The sequence below is a fragment of the Bubalus bubalis genome, chromosome 8 (genome assembly GCF_019923935.1).
Source record: "Bubalus bubalis isolate 160015118507 breed Murrah chromosome 8, NDDB_SH_1, whole genome shotgun sequence".
In the NCBI taxonomy this organism is placed as follows: domain Eukaryota; kingdom Metazoa; phylum Chordata; class Mammalia; order Artiodactyla; family Bovidae; genus Bubalus; species Bubalus bubalis.
The window spans coordinates 86,023,817-86,048,501 of NC_059164.1; the positions used below are offsets into that span (position 1 = coordinate 86,023,817).

A 24,685-nucleotide genomic window follows, 5' to 3' on the forward strand; every position below is an offset into this window, starting at 1 on the left:
ATTTCCCTGATAGCTAACATGTGTTAAGCATCTTTTCATGTGCTCAGCGGTCTTTTGTGTATCTTCTTTTGAGAACTGTCAATTCCGATCCTTTATCCTTTTTTTTAAATTAGGCTCTTTGACTTTTTATTGAATATAATAGTTCTCTATCTATTCAAGTTCTTCTCTTACCTGACATATAATTTGCAACATTTTCTCATTCTCTGGGATGTCTTTTGCCTTTTTGATGGTATTATTAAAAGCACAGAAAGTTTTAATCATGATGATATCCAATTTATCTATTTTCTTCCTTTTGTTGCTCGTGTTTTGGTGTCATTTATTTCAGAAACCATTGTCTAATCCAAGGTCAGGAAGATTTACACCTGTGATTTCATCTAAAAGTGTTACAGCGTTTGCTCTTATATTTGGGTATTTGGTCCATTTTAAGATAAGTTTTATATGTGCTGTGAGGTAGGGAGTCCAACTTTATTCTTTTGCATGTGGCTATCCAGTTGTTTCAGCACCATTTGATGAAAATACTATTTTTCTCAACTGAATTAGCACCTTTTTCAAAAGTCAATAAGCATTATTTCTGAACTCTCATTCTATTCCTATTCTACACTTTTTTAAGAATTCTTTTCTTAATATCATTTTTGCTTTATTCATTGATACTGTGTACCAGTACAATCAGTTTTTGAATGTTAATCTTGTATCCTGCAACTGATGAACTCATGTATTAGATCTAATGTTTTCTTAGATTATTCTTTTGCATTTTCTATGTATAAGATTATACCATCTGCAAACAGAGATAGTTTTACATCTTTCTTTCTAATCTGGATGTCTTTTATTTCATTTTCTTGCCTAATTGTCCCATCTAGACCTACCAGTACAAGCTGAATAGAAATGGCATGAGTGTACATCTCTGTCTTGTCCCTGATTTCAGGGGAGAATCTGTCAGTCTTTCATCATTGAGTATGATATTAGCTCTGGGTTTTTCATAGATACACTTTATCAGGTTAAAGAATTCCCTTCTATTCCTAGTTTGTTGAGTGCTTTTTATCACAAAAGGATGTTGAATTTGTTAGATTCTTTTCCTGTGCCTAATAAGCTGATCCTGTAGATTTTGATTTAATCTTACCTATTCCTTTTCTCAACATTAAAGAGGAAACTATCAGAAATGTAACTTTCTTAAATCATAATTTTACAAAAAGGCACAAAATAGCATTATTGCAAAAGCTTGTAGACAGGTAATCTAGAAACATTCAGCTGAATCAGTCTGAAAAACAAGAGCAAAACAAAAATAAAGCTGTGTGAAGAAATTTTCTTCTTACTAAAAAGATAAAACTTCACCTGCTAATTATAGGAAAATATATTCTTGTAAGAAAAAAAGTTGCATAATAAGTTAACAAGTAGTACAAGCATTATCATTTTTACATACACATGAAAAAAATACATGATAGAATTACTAAAGTTCTCTGATAATTACTGGCATCTCTCATAACAAATGTTTTCATATTAAAATAGAGATTTATATTTCAAAAACACCATTGTATTGACATATCAAAACATATCATGCTTTATGTTTTAAAATATCACATTAACAAGCATGTTTGCTGCACAGAAGTTCAGAGCTGTGTTGGCTGGGAAGATAAAAACAAAATATAATTCTCAATTATAGTTTGATTGTGCTCTGTGTAGTATACATAATGCCTTCTGCTTTAATTCGCTCCAATATTGGTCCATAGATCTCCTTTGAAAAGGGTCCCATCAGGCCTTTAGCTTGAATTTCACCTAGAAGAAAGTAAGTTTGAAGTTACCATTTGTGGTAAGAACAGTTAATTTCTACAGCAAGAATCACCATATAGCAGTAAACTCCAAGTTAATGAATTGTTGGCAGCCTAGGGATTTTTTTTTAATAGCAGCTTAAATATCTCTTACCAAATTATTACATAATCAACACACTGTAAGGAAAAGGGGTTCATGGATAGCACAGCTGAACTTAGGGGCTGAGTCTGAATTTATACACTTAACTGCATTAACTACCAGATCAGAGAAAAAAGTATAAGAAGAAAGAAAACTTATAAACCTAACTGGTCTGATTTGCTGATGTCATTTTTGAACACCAACACAATGAAATTACCCCAATCTGAGGGAATTCCCTGGCAGTTCAGTGGTTAAGACTCCACACTTCCATTGCAGGAGGCGTAGGTTCAATTCCCAGTCTGGGAACTTAGATCCTACATGCTGCACGGTGTGGCCAAAAAAATATATATATATATATGAAACCAATCTGGTAACTTGGGCACTGGCATCTGTTAGGATGGCTGGAAGAATAAATTTGGGTACTTTCCTTAAAGGCCATGATGACCTCATCCCACATCACTTCTTCACTATAGTTCCTCAATAGCTAGTAGGTAGTTTAACTGGATATAGACTAACATTCCTGGTGGCTCAGTGTTAGAGAATCCACCTACCAGTGCAGGAGACACAGGTTTGATCTCTGGCCTGGGAAAATCCCCTGGAGAAGGATATAGCAAACCACTCCAGTATTCTTGCCTGGAAAATTCTACAGACAGGTGGGGGGGGGGGGGGGTGGGCTGCAGTCCATAGGGTCATGAAGAGTTGGACACAACTTAGCAACTAAACAACAGCAATATGCTACTAAAGATATATCTTCTGTTTATTTCACATTTATATGCTTTGATGGTTTTTATTCCCTTCACACCTTTACAAGGACAAAATGAGGTGTTATATTCAGAGATAATGCTTACTGAAAGCATATATGACCATAAGGAAAGTTGAAATTTGAATTCTTTTAGTTCAAAACATATACTGAGCATTGATAGTATGTTGTGATATGAGGATTAATAAAATATGGCTTATATTTTTGAAGATCTGGAAGTGACTACCCTTTACTATTTCAGTGTTACCACTCCTAAAATACAAAAAAGAAAAAAAGGAAAGAAAAGAAGGCAGTTAATATTCCCTGGGGACCCCTTCTATGTGATAGGAGGTTTATGTATTATTTCACTTCGGTGTCATCAACCCTATGAATCAGTGATGACAATTTCCCCACTTTACAGATGAAGGAACTCTGAGGCAGAGATTCTAAGTAACTGGCATTCCATCACTCAGCCGTCTTGGGGCTTACCTGGAACAGAAATCAGGTCTAACTCCAAAGCCCATAATTTTTACTCATCACAAGGTGATCTCCCAGTCAGCCAGAACTTGGATCTTCTGAACTGGCTCACTTTTAGTGAAAGCCAGTGTCACACTGAAGACTAATTATTTGATTAGTCTTGGTGTCATCCCGGTGTTGAATGACTTGGAGATAATATGGAGACAGACTTGGCCCTTAAACGAAAGAACTTACCATCAAGTAACATCTTGGCTGCCATAGCAGTGGGTAACCCCACAGTTTTAGCCATGGCTGAAAAACCATTGACATCCCCATAAACCACAAGATCAATAGTTTTATTTTCCAAATGTCCAGAAGGATGTCTGATTCCAAAGCTGTCTCTCATCACAATCATATCTTTCTCTCCAGGACCTTAAAATTAATAAATATACATTTGAAAATGTCATTATCATTACAACTCCAATACCATATTTCATCCCCTTGCTCCTCCCCTTCTGCTTTCAAGTTTTCCTTCCCATTATGTATATCCTTAAATAGTTAGATATACTGCTTTGTAGCCCAAGGAACAAATTAAAAATTCAAGGAAATGATAACTCTGACCAGATTCCCCTGTCCAGACCGGTCTCACTGTAACCCAGTCACAGACATGAGAGTACTTCTGGAAAGGCCATCCTCTCCTCCCCAGAGTGCTGCTTCAGCATTCCCTTAATGCGTCAAAAATTAAAAGCAAAACTAATAATGGTTTCCTTTGCCATATTTTCAAGTTCACTCTTACTTAGTAGTTCTCTTATTCTTCCCTCTGGAGAAATAGCCCTAGTGCTCTTTCCCTCATATCACGTTTGTCCATTCCCACTGTGTGACTCCTGCCCTCCAGTCTAATTCACTGGCTCTTAAGATCCTTCTGGGATGTTTAGCTCATAGCCCATGGCCTACCATAGGAAAGTTTCACGGCCAAATGCTTGGAGAGGGCATCCACGAGAGACTCGGCCTGAGGGACTTGTTCATCCCCGAGTAGGCCCAACCTGAGAAGAATAAGAGATGGCTGCGTTAATTCCAAGTCCTACATATACGCTCACCTGGGAAGCAGAAGGGAACACTCATTGGATTTCATCTTGAAAGGGCAGAATCATAAGATGACAGCTCAAGTTATAGGACTCCCAAGTTACTGTTAAATAATAACAGTAATGTTTTCACCTCTAGAATCATCCCCAGACTCTTCCATGAGTGCTGCCTGGAGCCAGACCTGACTCAGTCAGCGCGCACTGTTGCCAAGCTTCTGAGATTAACTTACAGGTTGGTTGTCCTGAAGGATACCAGCAGAATGTGTCACGGCCAGGTGAATAAGTATTTTAAAGTAGTTAAAGAAGAGTGGGAGAATCTCCTAAAGGAGAGAAAAAATGCCCCACCTTTCTGGAAAACTGAGTAGTGATGTTTCTCAAAAATAAGTATTTCCCAAGTTATAATTGCCATTGAATTCCTCTCTCTACCTACTTTTTAATCCCATTATGAACATAGTATGTGGTAATCTCTCTACAACGGGCCAACATTAGAGCAGCAAATTCATCAAAGACAATGTGAAATGTCTGTTTCTATCCTGACCTTTCTTCGACTAGAAAGAACTAAGTGATCATTGATCCAGTGTTTTGCTCTAGGTTGACTGGTGCGTGCCTACCATTCGAGAGCCTCCAGCTGGGTTGTGTCTCCTCCCAGTTTCTTAAAGACAGCTTCCTTAAGCACATCACATTTGAAAGAGGATGAAATCCCAACTAGATCACAGAGGAGTTCTTTCTGATTAGAAAAACAAAGATACAACTTCTAAGTTCCAAATAGAATAAAAAATAAATTTAGAGATTATCCTAGGAAGACACGGGACCTCAAATTGTAAATTAGAGATCATTAGAAACAGTAAATTGTGGCGCACACATGTGCATACATATGTCTGCACACCTACACATCAATAAATGGATGGTATTTTAGCATGATATTTCAGCGATAAAAATGAGTCATAACACCAAATCAACACCAAAAGAGTAATATCATATTTGTGATCACTTTGCCTGCCTTTGCAGATCCTCTTCATCACCTTTCACCCATTATCCCTCGCCCTCCAGAAGTCTAGGATTTGGTATTCTTGTTTTGGCCAGGATAGAGTAAAAGGATCTTTGCTGTGGTTGCTAGTAGCAACCACGATTCTTTTGTAAGTTCAGGAAATGAGGGAGATTGTGCAGATAATAAAATCTCAAAGGAAGAACAGTTAAATGGTGGTCATAGCTTTTTTCACTTTCTAAACAAGACTTTCTCCAGGCTGTGCTCTAGATTAAAGATCAACAAGCTTGCTCGGCAAGGGAAGAAGGTGGACAAATGGGGAGAGTGGATATATATATATACACACACACACACACACACACACACACTATATATACACTACCATGTGTAAAATATACCTAGCGGGAAGTTGCTATATAGCACAGGGAGCTGAGTTTGGTGCTCTGTGATGACCTGGGTGGGGGGATGGGGGTTGGTAGGGAGGGACAAGAGGGAGAGGATATATGTATACATGTAGCTGATTTACTTTGTTGTACAGCAGAAACTAACACAACACTGTAAGGCAATTATCCTCCAATTAAAAATCACAAACCTTCCCACAAAGAGGGAAAAAAAACAAACAAACTAGTTCACAGACCAAATTGAGCTCACCATCTGGTTTTGTAAATAAAAACTTTTATTGAAACATAGTCATGCTCATTTTTTTATAAGCAGTCTGAACTGAGTAATCTGACAGAGACCATGTGACCCATAAAAGCCTTAAAAAGTTACAGTCTGGTCTTTGACCGAAAAAACAGTTTGCCAGCCCCTGTTCTAGACTGTAGCTGCCAAGATAAGGGGACCAGCCCCAAGAATGCTTGTACCAACCTTCCCAATCAAATTGCCTCAATATCAGATTCATTCCATGGATATTTATTCACTTCTGTCCAACAAGTTAATTTATGAAAGCTGAAACTTAGATTGAAAAAACTCTTATATACACAAAAAATGAGAATTTAAAAGCAACCAGCTAACAAGAATACCACAGCTTCACTGGGAGACTTATGGGATTAGCAGTACAGATTCTTATCTCCTTAGGACAGATTTCTGGCATCTCTATTGAAATATGGGCATGTTAATTTAAGTTGGACAACCAGTTGGTAACAAATTAATTCTTGGCAGTTAGTGGAAGCTTTATTTACATTCAGTTCCAAGTCTCCAGGGCTTCCCTGATAGCTCAGCTGGTAAAGAATCTGCCTGCAATGCAGGAGACCTGGGTTCGATCCCTCCGTTGGGAAGATCCCCTGGAGAAGGGAAAGGCTACCCACTCCAGTATTCTGGCCTGGAGAATTCCATGGACTGTATAGTCTACGGGGTCGCAAAGAGTCGGACACAACTGAGCGACTTTCACTCACTCACTCCAAGTCTCCAAAGTTCCTTCTAACCCTGAGACTGTAGGATTTAAATACAATACAGATATGTGCATAAACTCAGTACTTAAAAACTCAAACTCCTCATGGTTACAAATGGTCAAATGAAAGACCTAATTTGGGCATTGGGAATCAGTTCTGGAATACCACCAGGAGCTCTCCTGCCTTCCCAGGTTCAGGAGGCCCTAGTTTAACTCTCGTCAATGGGGCCAGCACTTAGACAAGCGGCAAAGCTCAGAGCCTAACACAGAGGGCAAGCCCATTTCTGCTCAGGGCTGAGGGGGCAATCAAGTGGTACAAGCTGCCACAGGAAATAGGCCCCATGGGTCAGCCTCCATGTCCCCTCCATCCTCCCAAAACAGTGAAGGGAAAGGGGGCTTTGGAACTAGGACTTAACTTCCTGCACATATACCATAGGATGGGTTCTTGCTAGTCAAAACCCAGGTTCAAACCTGACCATTTCAGAAGGCATTTCTGAAGAGCAGCAGACAACGTGTAATTCCAGAGTCACTCACCCAGGTGAGCGGATTGGCATCAGGTTGAAGGGCAGGAAACGCATCTCTGTTTATGAGACCCAACTTCACAAATCCACTCAAAGCTTTGGCATACCCCTGTAATGAGAGTTGGTAAGCAACACATGAAAATGTCTTTAAAAATTTTTTTTAATTCTTTTGAAAAGAAGAATCTATCTTCATAGTTCATTTAGAAAACTGGCAGAAGATAGCCATTTGTATTGCTAGCATTGATGCAGCCACCCTTTGGTTCAAACCAAAATCAGTAGCGTAACAACCATTCCACCGGTTTACTTAAGAGAACAGGGTCTTTACTTTTTCTTGGTAACATGTGAGTGGTGCTTTTCTGACAGCATACAAGCAAATTTCCTCTTGTGTTACACACTCAAGTCAGCAGAATTATATTTAACAGAACAGTTGTCCTCTCTTTTGTAATGGAAGAAGGAGCATGTAAGAATACCCCCAAAGCAGAAAATCCATTCTACTCCTTGAGTCATTATTCTAATGCAAATAAGGAGCAGGGGGAAAGGTAAGAATTTGAAATTTCTAAAATGTCACCACTGATAAAAATTCCTCATGTGTCCTTCATTCTTGTAGGACAGGCCAAAGTTCTTGGCATGAAACCCATGCCAATACACCCCTCCATCCTGACTCACTAATGATCTTCTCCACCACTCACATTCCCTAAATAAGCTGCTGGGCTCTTCCAGAGACATGGGCCTTGATGCACACTGTGCCTATGCCTGGAATGTGGTAACACCTCTTTCTCACCTATGAAATGTTTACTCTTAAGACCCAGTTCAGTGCATCTGAACTCACCACTAGGTAAGTGGGCACTCCCTTCTGCTCTGGGTTCCTGCAGTATTTTGTGCATACCTCTACATGGCACTTAACACAAACTGTAATTCACTGTCTATTCAGCTGCTGAACTGAAGGCATAGAAAGTATGTGTGTCCTTCATCCCCATGCCTTCACCCTATTATTCATCATCCGGTATGCTAAAAACGAATGGCAGCATGCATGGATTCTGAATGATAATAAAGTGAAGGAAGATCATAATGTATGTTTCCTTGTGAGCAAATCATGGTGGGGGGAGGGTGCAATGAGAAAGTCAAAATAAGGGGCTTTATAGCCACTGCAGTTAGAGAGAGAGAAACAGAGAGAGAATAGAAGGAAGAAGAGGAAGAAGAGAAAGGCAGGAAATTATTTCAGAAAGCAATAAAGTTATTAAGATATAGTTTCTGTTGCCATTGGATATTTCATCATTTAATGTGTGGATTTTCACATTTCTGAAAAGCTGTACCACCCAAACTGTTCAAAGGTTACTAATTAAAGAATTCACACTCATTTGCTCTAACCCAATGTAAATACAGTTCAAAGAGGAGAAACAAAACAGCAGTAATTCCAGCTTGCTTCTAGGATCTGATAAATGCCGGAGTGCTTTTCTTCCAAAATCTCAGATACTGAGACATGTCTGAGCCATTTCTCAATCTCAGAAATATATTTTTATGGTGACCTCTTGAGATGAATTTATTATGTGTATTCCTTTATCAGTAAGTCCTTAGCAAATTGCTGTGCTTAGGGCTGAGGCCACAGAGATGAAATATGCATTCCCCACCCATGAAGACACTATAGTCCAGGAGAAGGCTCAGATAAGACAAATGAATAAGGCCTGGTCCGTAGAGAGCAAAACCACGACCACTGGGGACTGCCCTACAGTGGGCTATCATAGCTGTGGGAGCACCAAGGAGAACTCACACAGATGTGGGGGAGGGGAGTCAAGGAGAGGAGTTAAGATCCCATGAGAAGGTGATATTAAGCTGGGTCTAGAAGGACTCATGTGATAAGCAGGTGCAGGGAAAAAGTCAAAGTCTCCCAATCATACTTGGGTGACAGGGTCTCATCTCTAACACTGGAAAGAGCATTCTGGCTACTTGAAGGGTTACTGACATTGCTCAGGGTGGTGGCGCTCATGAATATGAACTCTGGGAGCTGATTGTAGCTCAGATCATGAACTCCTTATTGCCAAATTCAGACTTAAATTGAAGAAAGTAGGGAAAACCACTAGACCATTTAGGTATGACCTAAATCAAATCCCTTATGATTATACAGTGGAAGTGAGAAATAGATTTAAGGGCCTAGATCTGATAGATAGAGTGCCTGAAGAATATGGAATGCAGTTCATGACATTGCACAGGAGACAGGGATCAAGACCATCCCCATGGAAATGAAATGCAAAAAAGCAAAATGGCTATCTGGGGAGGCCTTACAAATAGCTGTGAAAAGAAGAGAAGCGAAAAGCAAAGGAGAAAAGGAAAGATACAAGTATCTGAATGCAGAGTTCCAAAGAATAGCAAGGAGAGATAAGAAAGCCTTCCTTAGCGATCAATGCAAAGAAATAGAGGAAAACAACAGAATGGGGAAGACTAGAGATCTCACCAAGAAAATTAGAGATACCAAGGGAACATTTCATGCAAAGCTGGGCTCGATAAAGGACAAAAATGGTATGGACCTAACAGAAGCAGAAGATATTAAGAACAGGTGGCAAGAATACACAGAAGAACTGTACAAAAAAGATCTTCATGACCCAAATAATCACGATGGTGTGATCACTCACCTAGAGCCAGACATCCTGGAATGTGAAGTCAAGGGGGCCTTAGAAAGCATCACTACAAACAAAGCTAGTGGAGGTGATGGAATTCCAGTTAAGCTATTTCAAATCCTGGAAGATGATGCTGTGAAAGTGCTGCACTCAATATGCCAGCAAATTTGGAAAACTCAGCAGTGGCCACAGGACTTGAAAAGGTCAGTTTTCATTCCAATCCCAAAGAAAGGTCAGGAGGGGCCAACCTTGTCATTTAAGAATGAACTAAAGCTCTCAAGAATGTGTAGGGGTGAGAACCATCCCACCGAACCTGAGAGAATGGATGTTACAGAGTTCATATTCATGAGGGCCACCACCCTGAGCAATGTCAGTAACCCTTCAAGTAGCCAGAATGCTCTTTCCAGTGTTAGAGATGAGACCCTGTCACCCAAGTATGATTGGGAGACTTTGACTTTTTCCCTGCACCTGCTTATCACATGAGTCCTTCTAGACCCAGCTTAATATCACCTTCTCATGGGATCTTAACTCCTCTCCTTGACTCCCCTCCCCTACATCTGTGTGAGTTCTCCTTGGTGCTTCCACAGCTATGATAGCCCACCTGACCTGCCTCTTGAGAAACCCATATGCAGGTCAGGAAGCAACAGTTAGAACTGGACATGGAACAACAGACTGGTTGGAATAGGAGCACATCAAGGCTGTATATTGTCACCCTGCTTATTTAACTCCTATGCAGAGTACATCATGAGAAACGCTGGGCTGGAAGAAGCACAAGCTGGAATCAAGATTGCCGGGAGAAATATCAATAACCTCAGATATGCAGATGACACCACACTTATGGAAGAAAGTGAAGAGGAACTAAAATGCCTCTTGATGAAAGTGTAAGAGGAGAGTGAAAAAGTTGGCTTGAAGCTCAACATTCAAAAAACAAAGATCATGGCATCTGGTCCCATCACTTCATGGCAAATAGATGGGGAAACAGTGGAAACAGTGGCAGACTTTATTTTTTGGGGCTCCAAAATCACTGCAGATGGTGACTGCTGCCATGAAATTAAACGACACTTACTCCTTGGAAGAAAAGTTATGACCAACCCAGATAGCATATTGAAAAGCAGAGACATTACTTGGCCAACAAAGGTCTGTCTAGTCAAGGCTAAGTTTTTTCCAGTGGTCATGTATGGACGTGAGAGTTGGACTGTGAAGAAAGCTGAGTGCCAAAGAATTGATGCTTTTGAACTGTGGTGTTGGAGAAGACTCTTGAGAGTCCCTTGGACTGCAAGGAGATCCAACCAGTCCATTCTAAAGGAGATTAGTCCTGGGTGTTCATTGGAAGGACTGATGTTGAAGCTGAAACCCCAATACTTTGGCCACCTCATGCGAAGAGTTGACTCTTTGGAAAAGACCCTGATGTTGGGAGGGATTGGGGGCAGGAGGAGGAGACGACAGAGGATGAGATGGCTGGATGGCATCACCGACTGGATGGATATGAGTTTAGGTAAACTCTCGGAGTTGGTGATGGACAGGGAGGCCTGGCGTGCTGCAGTTCATGGGGTCACAAAGAGTCGGACACTACTGAGTGAATGAACTGACTGAACTGACTGAACTGACTAACTGATCAGAAAGTCCTAACTTCTGAATCCCCTGAAAAAAATAGTCCCTAATTACTGTCTTAGAACAAGAAGTAAACAGAATCAAGAATCTGCCAGATCTGGGGAGGGCATGACTTCAATTTCCACTAGAATTTGTCCTGTGCCTAAAGGCTTATGAAACATCCATGCTTCTTCTATCTACTTAAGATGTTATCACTGACAATTCATTTAGTTCCCAGTGAGGAAATCATATTCATGAGAGCACAGGTACCAGGAAATCTCACAGGGCAGTGAGATCTGAAATCAGATCCCTAATTTTTAGAGATCTATGTATATTAGGTATGCTAGTAATAGAGGGTTGAATATGTACCCGTCATAATTCAGGGCCACTCAGGACCTCAAAGACCTCATGTAAATCTTTGCAAATGTAATTAGTTAAGGATCTCAGTATTTAGGGTGGGTCCTAAATACAGTGACTGGTGTCCTGGCAAGAAGATGACAGGACACAGTGACATAAGCAGGAGAAGATGATATGAAGATGGAGGCAGAGATGGGACCAGTACGTCTACAAGTTAAAGAACACGAAGAACTGCCTGCAATCACTGGAAGTGAGGCGAGAGTGGCACGAGAAGGTTTCTCCCTGGAAACCTCCAGAAGACACAAACCCTACACACATTCTGTTGAGAGGATACATTTCTGTTGTTAAAACTTTCATAGTAATTCATTATACAGCCCTAGGAAACCATTATACTGATTGTCTTAATCTGGTCACACTTGTAACTATTCTTCTGTGATTCAAAAATGTGTACTGGACATTTGTATTTATGGTCCTAGTATCTACACTCTATTTTGTGGCTAAAAAACATTTAAGATTTGCTCTGGGGAAGGTGACACTGACTACATTATCAGCTCTGGGGATGAAAAACAGGGGCCAAAGCCGATTGGCACCTTTTTTTGCACTGATCTCAGGGGCCCATGAGATTAAAACTCTACTTCTGACTGTGAAGATGTAGTTTTTCATTCTCAGTGGATTTGAACCTAAGATCTGCTACCATCCTGCCATTCTGTGAGGCAGGGGACACAACCAAAGCTTGAAGGAAGAGCTGAGAGGTGGAGAGAAACCAAAGTCCCTGTGAGGTCACTGGACCCCCAAACCTGAGTACATCTGAAGCTGGCCCTTCACCTTCCCCAATTCTCATGAGTCAAAAACTCCATTTTTGCTCCAGCCGCGTTATCTCCTGAAACAATCAATCCAAAGAGTTCTCAGAAAACAGATTCCAATCTGGTTTATCATCTTAATTATTTTGATTATGAAGAAAAATTACATGCTTGCATTACTTACATCAAAACGGGCAACCTGTTCATCTCAAATAGAGCCACTTACCTTGTACCTCAGTGTCCCTCGTAATAAAGTGTGAGCAGATGGAATGCCATAAATCTCAGCATACTTCGTACTGTCTCTGTTAGGATAACCTTCCAAATTTAATCCAGGGAAATAATCCATGGGAGTGACTGCATCCAGAAAGGAGACACCTCCTACAGCATTCACAACCTGGGAACATTGAAAAGGCACATGTGGAGTGAAAACAGTGGATTCTCTCTTTGGACTTATCTTCACCCTTTGTATACAAAAAAAGAATTAGCTTTTACCAAAAAAAAAAAAAAAAAAAGCAATAGGTGATTTGAAAAAAATAATGGCTTCCCTGGTGGCTCAGGTGGTAAGGAATCTACCTGCATTGCAAGAGACCTGGGTTCAATCCCTGGGTTGGGAAGATCCCCTGGAGGAGGGCATGCAACCCACTCCAGTATTCTTGCCTGGAGAATTCCATGGACAGAGGAGCCTTGTGGGTTACACAGTCCATGGGATTGCAAAGAGTCAGACACGACTGAGGAACCAACACTCACCCTGGTCAACACCCCATGTTCAGCCTGTTCCACTAATAACTTAATTCACAAGGGCATTGTTCTCCCAAGCTTTAAAATCTGACTTAAAGCATTTCATTTTTTACTAAGATCTTGTTTCTGATTTCCCCTAGCCCCTGGATAAGATGTCACTGGATTATGTCCCCTAGAGTTCTGTTTTTAAATAGGCACCACACTATACGAACAGATATTCAAGGTGCCTTCTGTGTTCACACAGAAATGGCCACATTCTCACTCTGTTCTTTCTCTTCACTCCCATCCCCTGTCTTGAATGCTCAGGTACCATTCACATCCATTCACACCTGGCATTTACAGAGCACCTGCTATGTGTGTGCCAGGATGTCACCTGGGAATAGGAGAGTGATGAATAAGACTCAGCTCCTGTCTCCACACAGTCCTTTCTTCACTGAACAAACCTTTACTTAATGTCCATCAAGATCCAGGAGCAGCACTGAGCAGCATAAGACACTCACAGCCTAGACCAGTCAACCAGCCTGTGGATGTCGGGAAAGGGAGTCGGGGAGACGCCCTCTCACAAGGACAATGCAATGAACACACAGTGAGACTCCAAAAAAAATAAATAATAAATAAATAAAAATGCTACCTCCTGATCTTACTGCTGGTGAGAAATCACAACACTGATCCCAAGCTCTTCTGGTGTCCTCTTTCCCACACCTCTCCCTGCATCACACACAATCAAGATGCAGTGAAGGATTTTTTTCCCTTTCATCTTGAATAAAGGGCTAATTTCTTCTTTCAACTTGTGAGGCAGGTGATCATCCCTGAGGTCATGGAAAACATTCTGGATGAATACAATCAGAACTGAGCATCTTGGAACTAGATTCGGTCCTGCTCCCACCCCTGGAAGTAATCTCTGACAACGTCTGAGAGCTTCACAAAACAACACTGTTCGAGGCAGCTGGCGATGGACCTTTGGATGGAGTCTGGGGAATTTGCTCAAAGGAGCCTTTGGCTAAACGTAATGCTTCGTGAGGTTTATTTGTAGGGAAGTTTGACGTGTGTCTTGGTATGAAGGGGGAAATGGAAACATATGCATATAGGACTGAAGTCTCAGGAGGAAATGGGCAGTTCTGACCTCAGAGTCAGGCCTGGTGGGGTCTCCGCAGTCAAAGGCTCACTTTAGGGGCTTCCCTGGTGGTCCTGTACTTAAGACTCTGCCCTGCCAATTCAGGGGGAAAGGGTTTGATCCCTGGATGGGGAACTAAGATTCCACATGCCATGAGGCATGGCTATTAAAAAAAAAAAAAAAGCCTCACTTTAAAGAGCATCAGTTCAGTTCAGTTCAGTCGCTCAGTCGTGTCCGACTCTTCGCGACCCCATGAATCACAGCATGCCAGGCCTCCCTGTCCATCACCAACTCCCGGAGTTCACTCAGACTCACATCCATCAAGTCAGTGATGCCATCCAGCCATCTCATCCTCTGTCATCCCCTTCTCCTCCTGCCCCCAATCCCTCCCAGCATCAGAGTCTTTTCCAATGAGTCAACTCTTCGCATGAGGGGGCCAAAGTACTGGCGTTTCAGCTTCAGCATCATTCCCTCCAAAGAAATCCCAGGGCTGATCTCCTTCAGAATGGACTGGTTGGATCTCCTTGCAGTCCAAGGGACTCTCAAGAGTCTTCTCCAACACCACAGTTCAAAAGCATCAATTCTTCGGCACTCAGCCTTCTTCACAGTCCAACTCTCACATCCATACATGACCACAGGAAAAACCATAGCCTTGACTAGACAGACCTTTGTTGGCCAAGTAATGTCTCTGCTTTTGAATATGCTATCTAGGTTGGTCATAACTTTCTTTCCAAGGAGTAAGCGTCTTTTAATTTCATGGCTGCAGCCACCATCTGCAGTGATTTTGGAGCCCCCAAAAATAAAGTCTGCCACTGTTTCCACTGTTTCCCCATCTATTTGCCATGAAGTGGTGGGACCATATGGCATGATCTTCGTTTTCTGAATGTTGAGCTTTAAGCCAACTTTTTCATTCTCCTCTTACACTTTCATCAAGAGGCTTTTAGTTCCTCTTCACTTTCTGCCATAATAGTGTTGTTATCTGCATATCTGAGGTTATTGATATTTCTCCCGGCAATCTTGATTCCAGCTTGTGCTTCTTCCAGCCCAGCGTTTCTCATGATGTACTCTGCATATAAGTTAAATAAGCAGCGTGACAATATACAGCCTTAACGTACTCCTTTTCCTAGCACCATCAAAAATTCCAAGAGGGAGAATCAGAAGGAAGTGAGGAATGCTTTTAGTTTAATTTTCTTGTGAAACTCTCCTGAACTTCACAGTAAACATTTCCCAAATGCACTTTTCTTTAAAGCAAACTTCTTCTATCAGGATTCTAAATTTTTTTTTAAGTCTAATAAATAGGCAAATGTTAACTTTTAGAGTCTTCTTACCTATCTCTCTTCTACAACCTATGACAATTCTAAAATTTGGTTACATGTTTGAAAGTTAGGGATTTTTAAGAAAAAGTCAATAAAGAGCACTATATTCCAGCACTGTACTAGTCAAAAATAAATCAGCTGGTTCCTAAGTCTGTCATGAGATCCTTATAAGGAAAATAGGGAAATATAAGCTGAATGGTAATGATCCATTTATTGATTGAAATGGAAGCAACTGGACCCCAACATTACTGGGTAATTTGGTATCAATTCAGAGTTGTATTTCTAGTGACCTATCATGGGATTCATTCAGAAGGCCTTTTCTGTATGACTTGGACAAGAAAGAAACATACTTATCTATTTGGCAGAGAATATGCATTTTTTTCTGACTCGACAACAATTACATCCAAGATCCACTTCCAGCAGAGACACTGGCTCATTACTCACGGCTGGTGTAGGCTGCTCTAAGTGCAAGACTTCCCCACATGTCACCCACACTGACATGTCTCCCAGCCACTGAGGACCACTGACAATAAGCTTGACTGCTAAACCAACAACACATTTAACACAAGCAGTATGCAGACAAGCATTTATGCAGGGCCCACTGCGTGCCAGGTGCCTTATATACATAACCTTTAATCCACACAAAAACCCATTTTTCAGAGGTGAAAACTGAGGCTGAGACAGTCACTCAGAGGCAGATTTAAACACAGGTCTATTTGAATTTCATTTCATGCAAAGATGGGCACAATAAAGGACAGAAATGGTAGGGACCTAACAGAAATAGAAGATATTAAGAAGAGGTGGCAAGAATACACAGAAGAACTATAAAAAAAAGATCTTCATGACCCAGACAACCACGATGGTGTGATCACTCATCTAGAGCCAGACATCCTGGAATACAAAGTCAAGTGGGCCTTAGAAAGCATCACTACAAACAAAGCTAGTGGGAAATTCCAGCTCAGCTATTTCAAATCCTAAAAGGTGATGTTGTGAAAGTGCTGCACTCAACATGCCAGCAAATTTGGAAACTCAGCAGTGACCACACGACTGGAAAAGGTCAGTTTTCATTCTAATCCCAACGAAAGGCAATGCCAAAGAATGCTCAAACTACTGCACAATTGCACTGATCTAACACGCTAGCAAAGTAATGCTCAAAATTCTCCAAGCTAAGCTTCAATAGTACTTGAACTGTGATCTTCCAGATGGTCAAGCTGGATTTAGAAAAGGCAGAGGAACCAGAGATCACACTGCAAACATTTGTTGGATCATTGAAAAACCGAGAGAATTCCAGAAAAACATCTACTTCTGCTTTTGAATATGCCAAAGCCTTTGACTGTGTAGGTCAAAACAAACTGGAAAATTTTTAAAGAGATGGGAATACGAGACCACCTGACCTCCCTTCTGAGAAGTCTGTATGAAGGTCAGAAAGCAACAGTTAGAACTGAACATGGAACAACAGACTGGTTCCAAATCCAGAAAGGAGTACATCAATGCTTATATTGTCACCCTGCTTATTTAACTTATATGCAGAGTACGTCATGAGAAATGCTGGACTGGATGAAGCACAAGTTGGAATCAAGATTGCTGGAAGAAATATCAATAACCTCAGATATGCAGATGACACCACCCTTATGGCAGAAAGCAAAGAACCAGAGTCTCTCAATGAAAGTGAAAGAGGAGAGTGAAAAAGCTGACTTAAAACTCAACATTCAAAAAACTAAGATCATGGCATCCGATCCCATCACTTCATGGCAAATAGATGGGGAAACAATGGAAAAAGTGACAGACTTTATTTTGGGGTGCTCCAAAATCACTGCAGATGGTGACTGCAGCCATGAAATTAAAAGACGCTTGCTGCTTGTAAGAAAACCTATGACCAACTTAGCATTATTAAAAAGCAGAGACATTACTTTGCCAACAAAGGTCCATCTAGTCAAAGCTATGGTTTTTTCCACAGTCATGTATGTATGTGACAGTTGGACACAAAGAAAGCTGAGTGCTGAAAAATTGATGCTTTTGAGTTGCTGGTGTTGGAGAAGACTCTTGAGAGTCCCTTGCACTGCAAGGAGATCCAACCAGTCCATCCTAAAGGAAATCAGTCCTGGGTGTTCATTGGAAGGACTGACGCTGAAGCTGAAACTCCAATCCTTTGACCACCTGATGTGAAGAACTGACTCATTGGAAAAGACTCTGATGCTGGGAAAGATTGAAGGCAGGGGGAGAAGGGGATGACAGAGGATGAGATGGTTGGATGGCATTACCAACTCGATGGACATGAGTTTGGGCAAACTCCAGGAGTTGGTGATGGACAGCAAAGCCTGGCGTGCTGCAGTCCATGGGGTTGCAAAGAGTTGGATATGACTGAGCAACTGAACTAAACTGAAGTATTTGAATCCAACATCCGTGTTCTTTCTACTATACCATTTGTTGCTGTTGTTTAGTCACTAAATCGTGTTTGTCTTTTTTGTGACCTCATGGACTATAGCCCACCAGGCTCCTTTGTCCATGGAATTCTCCAGACAAGAAAGCGGAGTGGAAAGGTTTCCATTTCCTTCTCCAGGGCATCTTCCCGACCCAGGGATTAAATCCATATCTCCTACACTGGCAGATGGATTCTTTACCACTGAGGGATTCTATAGGGATTCTATACCCCTACTATACCGTGCTGCTGCTGCTGCTGCTAAGTCGCTTCAGTTATGGCCAACTCTGTGCGACCTCATAGATGCCAGCCCACCAGGCTCCCCCGACCCTGGGATTCTCCAGGCAAGAACACTGGAGTGGGTTACTATACCATACTGTCCCCTTAATGGTGCTCATTTGTGGATCAGTGTTTTGAGAAGGATATTGATGAACCAGGTATAGCATTCCTGATCATGCCACTGGTGATGCACCTGAAAATTACATTAAGAATGGCTGCAGGCAGTGGAGAGCTGCAACTACAATGGGGAGGCAGGGTGCTGAAATCAAGAGAGTGGCAGGCAATGGAAAAAGAGGCAGGAAACCCATCTCAAAGCTGTGTTTGCAGAACAAACACAATCCTTACTTATAGTATGTGTTTTGCTTGTGAGTGACTTGGAGAGGAGGCTGAAGGAGATGATGGCAAAGGTCTGCCACGTCACAACCAGATGCCATCAATGTTCCACCACCCATGGAGAGAAGACAACTCAGAGAAGACACAGTCACTGTCTCCAAATGTGTGCAAGGAAATCAGATGTGTTGGAAACAGGATTAGAAGTTAGAAGTGAACAACAGTACTGGTAATAGAGCTCATGGCCCTACATCCTTGTGGTAATTTCCAGTGAGAAACATCTTAAATCTTAGGCTCCTCTCTGAGTTGCTGGAAAAGTTTAAGGTTTTGATTTCAAGCAGAAGCCAAAGAAGCCACCTGGCTCTGTCGTGATGATTCTGTGAATTATGTAAGACCTGCTCCATGGCAGAAGGTGATGGTGACGGACAGGATGGAGGGACAAGAGAGGCTTCAAGAAGTCTAACAATCCAGGTTAGGAGATAGACTGATGCACTTGAATCGCTGAGTGAATAATACAGCATCCGGGAAGTTCTTAGACACAGACAATCAAAGTGTGGGAGTTCAGACAAGAGAATAGCTAACAGGGCCTGGAGTGGTCAGGACAAGCTGCAGTCACAAGAGGAGACCTTGAGAAAAGTATCGTTTTAGCAAAGAAAAGAAAGGCATCGTGTTTTCTCTTGGTGTCCTCCACAGTGTCAGGGAGATGCAAAAAGCACTCCTCTTTTACAAAAGGAGTTCAGGATGAAAGGGGAAAACTTCAAATTCAACAAATACAACTTCTACTGCCTGAAAACAACTCTTGCTTTCCCTGAGTTCTCATCACCATTTATTTCTTTATGCAGCTAATATTTGCTGGGGACTTAAGACATGCCTGACAATCTGCTGTTAAGCAGAGTGTAATTTATATGACCTCACAAAGCCCGACTGCAAGAACCCTGCAAGGCTGGTATGATTATGCTTATCTTCAGGCAGGGAACCCAAAGCTCAGAGAGATGAAATGATGGCTTGAGTACTGCCCAGCCAGCAATGGCAGAGCTAGAGCACCATGCCAGGCCCCATGGCATCAGGCTCCCTGCCCTTTCTGTTGCACATATTGCTCTCCACTGACCTCCTTGCTATAATCTTTATCTGGCCATATAATCTTTATATAGCTTCCTGATAATAAGCATTTTGTGTGACTGTAGCAAGAATTCTTCTTGCATTCATATGTAAGTTTATACCAAGTGTGGGTCAGTCTCTGATCCAACAGGAGATCGGCAGTGGTGTAGAAAAGGATGTGTGCCTGGTAGAATCTCAGACTGGGGCCCAAACCTTCATGATTTGTAGACCTGGGGAACTAGATGGAAACTTAGTGCCCACCATCGGGACACTGATGCCCAGTTGGCCTTTACAACTGCATGGTCTTTGGTGACACTCAGGGATATCAGCACTTGGACCAGAACCTAGGGGTCCTGTTTCATATCCTGAAACATGTGAATGTGTCTTTCCAGAATCAACATAAAGTGTCCTGCTTGCTCTGTTATGTTTTAAGTTCAGCTTTGGTCCTCTGGTCATTAAATCAGTTCACCTCAATTTCAGCTGCACATTAGAATCATTTGGGAGGTTTTTAAAGATCCCCAAGCCCAGGCAAATCAGAATCTCTGGGGAATGTAGCCCAGACATCTGTATTTTTAAAGTGCCTTGGCAATTCCAGTTTGTAGGCAAGGCTGGGAGCCACACTCATCATAGGTACAGAACCTAGTGGTTGATAATAACATTCACCCTAAGAAATTCTTTCAATTTACTTTTTTCACATGAAATACATTTAGATCACAGATACACTGAGAACTTATAATACCGCTGCCAGAATAATCTTTTTTAAGATCCACGTCTGATCACATAATTTGTCACTCCCTGTAGAGGTAGGACTAGCATGAGGTGAGTGAGGTGCTTGGGGCACAAAACATAAAGAGGAACCCTTGGTCCAGTTATATTTGTTCCCAACTGCGAGTCTTTCCTTACAGTCAAGAGCATAAAGTATCAAAGCAGATCAATGTGATTTGGACACTGGCAATCCCTGGTGGCTCAGATGGTAAAGAATCTGGTTGCAATGCAGGAGACCTGGGTTCGATCCCTGGGTTGGGAAGATCCCCTGGAGAGGAGAATGGCTACCCACTCCAGGATTCTGGCCTGGAGAACTCCATGGACAGAAGAGCCTGGGAAGCTACAGTCCATGCCAGGCTACAGTTCATGGGGTCACAAAGAGTTGGACACAACTGAGCAACTTTCACTAATGCCAATTGCCATCTCTAACTGAGGCTGAGTTAGCGCTTCTTATGCCTGTTTCTATCTTGGAAACCTCATCAGTTCAGTCGCTCAGTTGTGTCCGACTCTTTGCGACCCCATGAACTGCAGCACGCCAGGCCTCCCTGTCCATCACCAACTCCCGCAGTTTACCCAAACTCATGTCCATTGAGTCAGTGATGACATCTAACCATCTCATCCTCTTTCGTCCCCTTCTCCTCCTGACTTCAATCTTTCCCAACATCAGGGTCTTTTCAAATGAGTCAGTTCTTCATATCGGGTGGCCAAAATATTGGAGTTTCAACTTCAACATCAATCCTTCCGATGAACACTCAGGACTGATTTCCTTTAGGATGGACTGGTTGGATCTCTTTGAAGTCCAAGGGACTCTCAAGAGTCTTCTTCAACACCACAGTTCAAAAATATCAATTCTTCGGCGCTCAGCTTTCTTTATAGTCCAACTCTCACATCCATAAATGACCACTGGAAAAACTATAGCCTTGACTAGACAGACCTTTGTTGACAAAGTAATGTCTCTGCTTTTTAATATGCAGTCTGGGTTGGTCATAACTTTCCTTCTAAGGAGTAAGCATCTATTAATTTCATGGCTGCAATCACCATCTGCAGTGATTTTTGAGCCCCCCAAAATAAAGTCTGACACTGTTTCCACTGTTTCCCCATCTATTTGCATGAAGTGATGGGACTGGATGCCATGACCTTAGTTTTCTGAATGTTGAGCTTTTAAGCCAACTTCAGTATTCAGTATTTAAGCCACTTCAGTATTCTTGCCTTGAGAAGCCCATGAACAGTATGAAAAGGTAACCTTATAGCATTATTGTAAGAATTAGATGAAATTGACACTCAGCACAGTCATGAGTGGCAGTGTCTCTGCCAGGCTGGCACCTTCTTAACCCTCAAAGCTGAGTACATCTCTTCCTGCTAATTTTCCTCTTCCCAACCTCCTCACCAAAATCAAGTCAATTCCTCTTTCATCTGCGTCACTGTGACATGTTCGCATACTTTGGAACTTCTCTCATTGAATTATACCAATTTTTCCAGTGTCTGCCTTTCCTGCCATGAAGCTATCTGGTAAAAAAGGGGGTAAAAAGGCTTAGACCTGGATTTGAATCCCAGCTAAATGGCTGTGAACATTCTCTTTGAGCCACAGTTTCCTTATAGTAAAATGATGAAAACAGTACTAAACTCAGAGAGCTCTTACATTCTGCCACACAGCAGCTGGGAAAGAAATGTTAGTTTCTTTCCCTCACCCACCAAATTCTCCATCCCAAGAGCCACCCCATTCCAGTCATGAGTTCTCTGAGATCAGGAACTTCATTCAGCATGATAACCTTTAGTGCCTTGGCCCAAGTCTAGCACATAATAGGGACTCAGTAAACATTTGTCATGCTGAAATAAACTGCAAGATGACCAGCAGATACACATGCAGAGAAGCCGAGTGTTTAAACTGCAGAAACAACTTGCAAGAAGGCAAAGAGGAAAGAATGAGCTTTGCTGGGGATGGTGGGGAGAGCACACTGAAAAGAACAGAAAATACACGCCGGGAAACACTGCAGGAGGAGGAAATGAGGACAAGCGGCACAGCCAGCACTGAAGGGCCTTGGAATCAGGGAAAAGGATTTTGGATTTTCTTAGGCAGTTATTTTGGGTTTCTATCTCTAAAGCTTTGATGAGCCTCCTTCACCTTTCCATTGAGCAGGTAGGTAGCGGGCTGCATTATGTTCATCAGAACTCCCACTGGACTCCAGCTAAATTTGTATCTCAAAGGATTGTCTGAACATTCAGGAGCTGGAAGGCCACCGCAGTAGGAAACATAAGATTCAATCTGTAAAATAAAGAATCAGCAATAAGATAGAATAATCTATCCAAATAATTAAGTACAATGACACAAATCAAGTAAACTTGTTAGAGTTTCTCCTTTCTTAAAGTTACAAAGGCTTTCAAAAATACATCCTTAAAGCCAAACACCACTTAAGTCCATTATATTTATATATATATATTTTTTTAATCCTCTAGATACTGTGACTAACATTTTGCTCTATTAAAACTCCAACTGTTAGTTCAATTCTGCTTGATCATTGCCTCCTTTTAATTCAAATTATATATTTGATTATAATTTGGTTATGTGTGCATAATTATTCATACTGATTAATATGTTAATATAAAATATTGTTAATTATATGATACAGTTTAATTAATTAGAATTTTTATTTGATTATATACATATATAATCTATTTTAGGTTATATATAATCTGATTCATCACATTTTATGTCCAATAGCTCCTTCTTATGTATAAAAGATACTTTACATACCAACAGATTGATAATATTATAAAGAATTTTTCTCACTTTTAAAAGTCAAACCATACTACAGAATTTTCAAAGCAGTCTAAAGATCAAAAAGCAAAATATTTTTTGCTGTAATTTATGTCAAAGAGTATTCTGCTGATGTTTTCCTTTAGAAGTTTCATGGTTTCTGGTCTTACACTTAGGTCTCTAGTCTATTTTGGATGAAGTAGCAGTCTAAGTCTTTTATCAAACCAAAATATTATAGTAGCATCTATTTCTCTAAAAATTTATGCTAAGACTTGGAGTGTTTTTAACTACACAAATATTTCTGCAGTTTCAAAATTATACTTGAAATTTCTAGTCACAGTATGAGTTAGAATGCAGCAGCTTTTTCTCAAAATAGACTGAAGACCCAAGTGTGAAACCAGAAACCATGAAACTCCTAAAGGAAACACAGGCAGAACACTCTTTGACACAAATTAGAGCCATATATATATATATTTGGATCCATCTGCCAGTGCAAAGGAAATAAAAGCAAAAATAAACAAATGAGACCTAATTAAAATTTAAAGCTTTTGCACAGTAGAGAAAACTATTGACAAAACAAATGACAATCTACTGAATGGGAGAAAGTATTTGTAAATGATATGACTAATAACACGTTAATACTTAAAATATATAAACAGCTAATTCAACCCAACATCAAAAAAACAAACAACCTGATTTAAAAATGGGCAGAAGGCCTGAACAGGCATTTTTCCAAAGAGGAAATGCAAACGGCCAACAGGCACATGGAAAGATGCTCAACATTGCTAATCATCAGGGAAATGCAAAGTAAATCACAATCAGAAATATCACCTCACACATGTCAGAGTAACTATCATCAATAAGAACAGAAATAACAAACGTTGGAGAGGATGTGAAGAAAAGGGAACCGTATACACTATTGGTGGGAAAGTATATTGGTACAGCTGCTGTGGAAAACAGCATGGATATTTCTCAAAAAACTAAAAATAGAATTACCATATTACATACCATATATATCACTCCTGGGTATATATCTGAAAAAAATACTAATTTAAAAAGATGCATGCATCCTAATGTTCATCACAGCATTATTTATAGTTGCCAAGATACAGAAGCACCTAAGTGTCCATCAACAGATGAATGGATAAATAAGATGGGGTATATGTATACAATGGAATACTACTCAGTGATAAAAATAATTAAATCTTGCCATTTGCAACAACATGGATGGACTTGTAGGGTATTATGCTAAGTGAAATAAGCAGACAGAGAAAGACTGCATGATATCACTTATATGTGGAATCTAAAAAAACTAGCAAATATAACAAAAAAGAAGCAGAGTCACAGATAAAAGAGAACCAACTAGTGGTTACCATTGGGGAAAGAGAAGCGGGGAGGTGCAGTAGAGGGGCAGGGTATTAAGAGGTACAAACTATT

General features: G+C 40.9%; 1 protein-coding gene across 3 annotated transcripts in view; it reads right to left on the reverse strand.

Moving 5' to 3' along the window:
- Positions 1 to 441: 441 nt before the first annotated feature.
- Positions 442 to 24,685, reverse strand: part of AASS (aminoadipate-semialdehyde synthase) — a 76,703-nt gene continuing 52,459 nt past the window's right edge. For all 3 annotated transcript variants that reach the window (XM_025291417.3, XM_025291416.3, XM_025291418.3), the window contains 7 exons: positions 22,616 to 22,756; positions 12,661 to 12,828; positions 7,089 to 7,184; positions 4,791 to 4,906; positions 4,052 to 4,140; positions 3,353 to 3,529; positions 442 to 1,770 (listed from right to left, as the gene is read on the reverse strand). In XM_025291417.3, the coding sequence (XP_025147202.2) occupies positions 1,652 to 1,770; positions 3,353 to 3,529; positions 4,052 to 4,140; positions 4,791 to 4,906; positions 7,089 to 7,184; positions 12,661 to 12,828; positions 22,616 to 22,756 (906 nt within the window). In that variant the 3' untranslated portion in view covers positions 442 to 1,651. The remainder of the gene's footprint in view (positions 1,771 to 3,352; positions 3,530 to 4,051; positions 4,141 to 4,790; positions 4,907 to 7,088; positions 7,185 to 12,660; positions 12,829 to 22,615; positions 22,757 to 24,685) is intronic.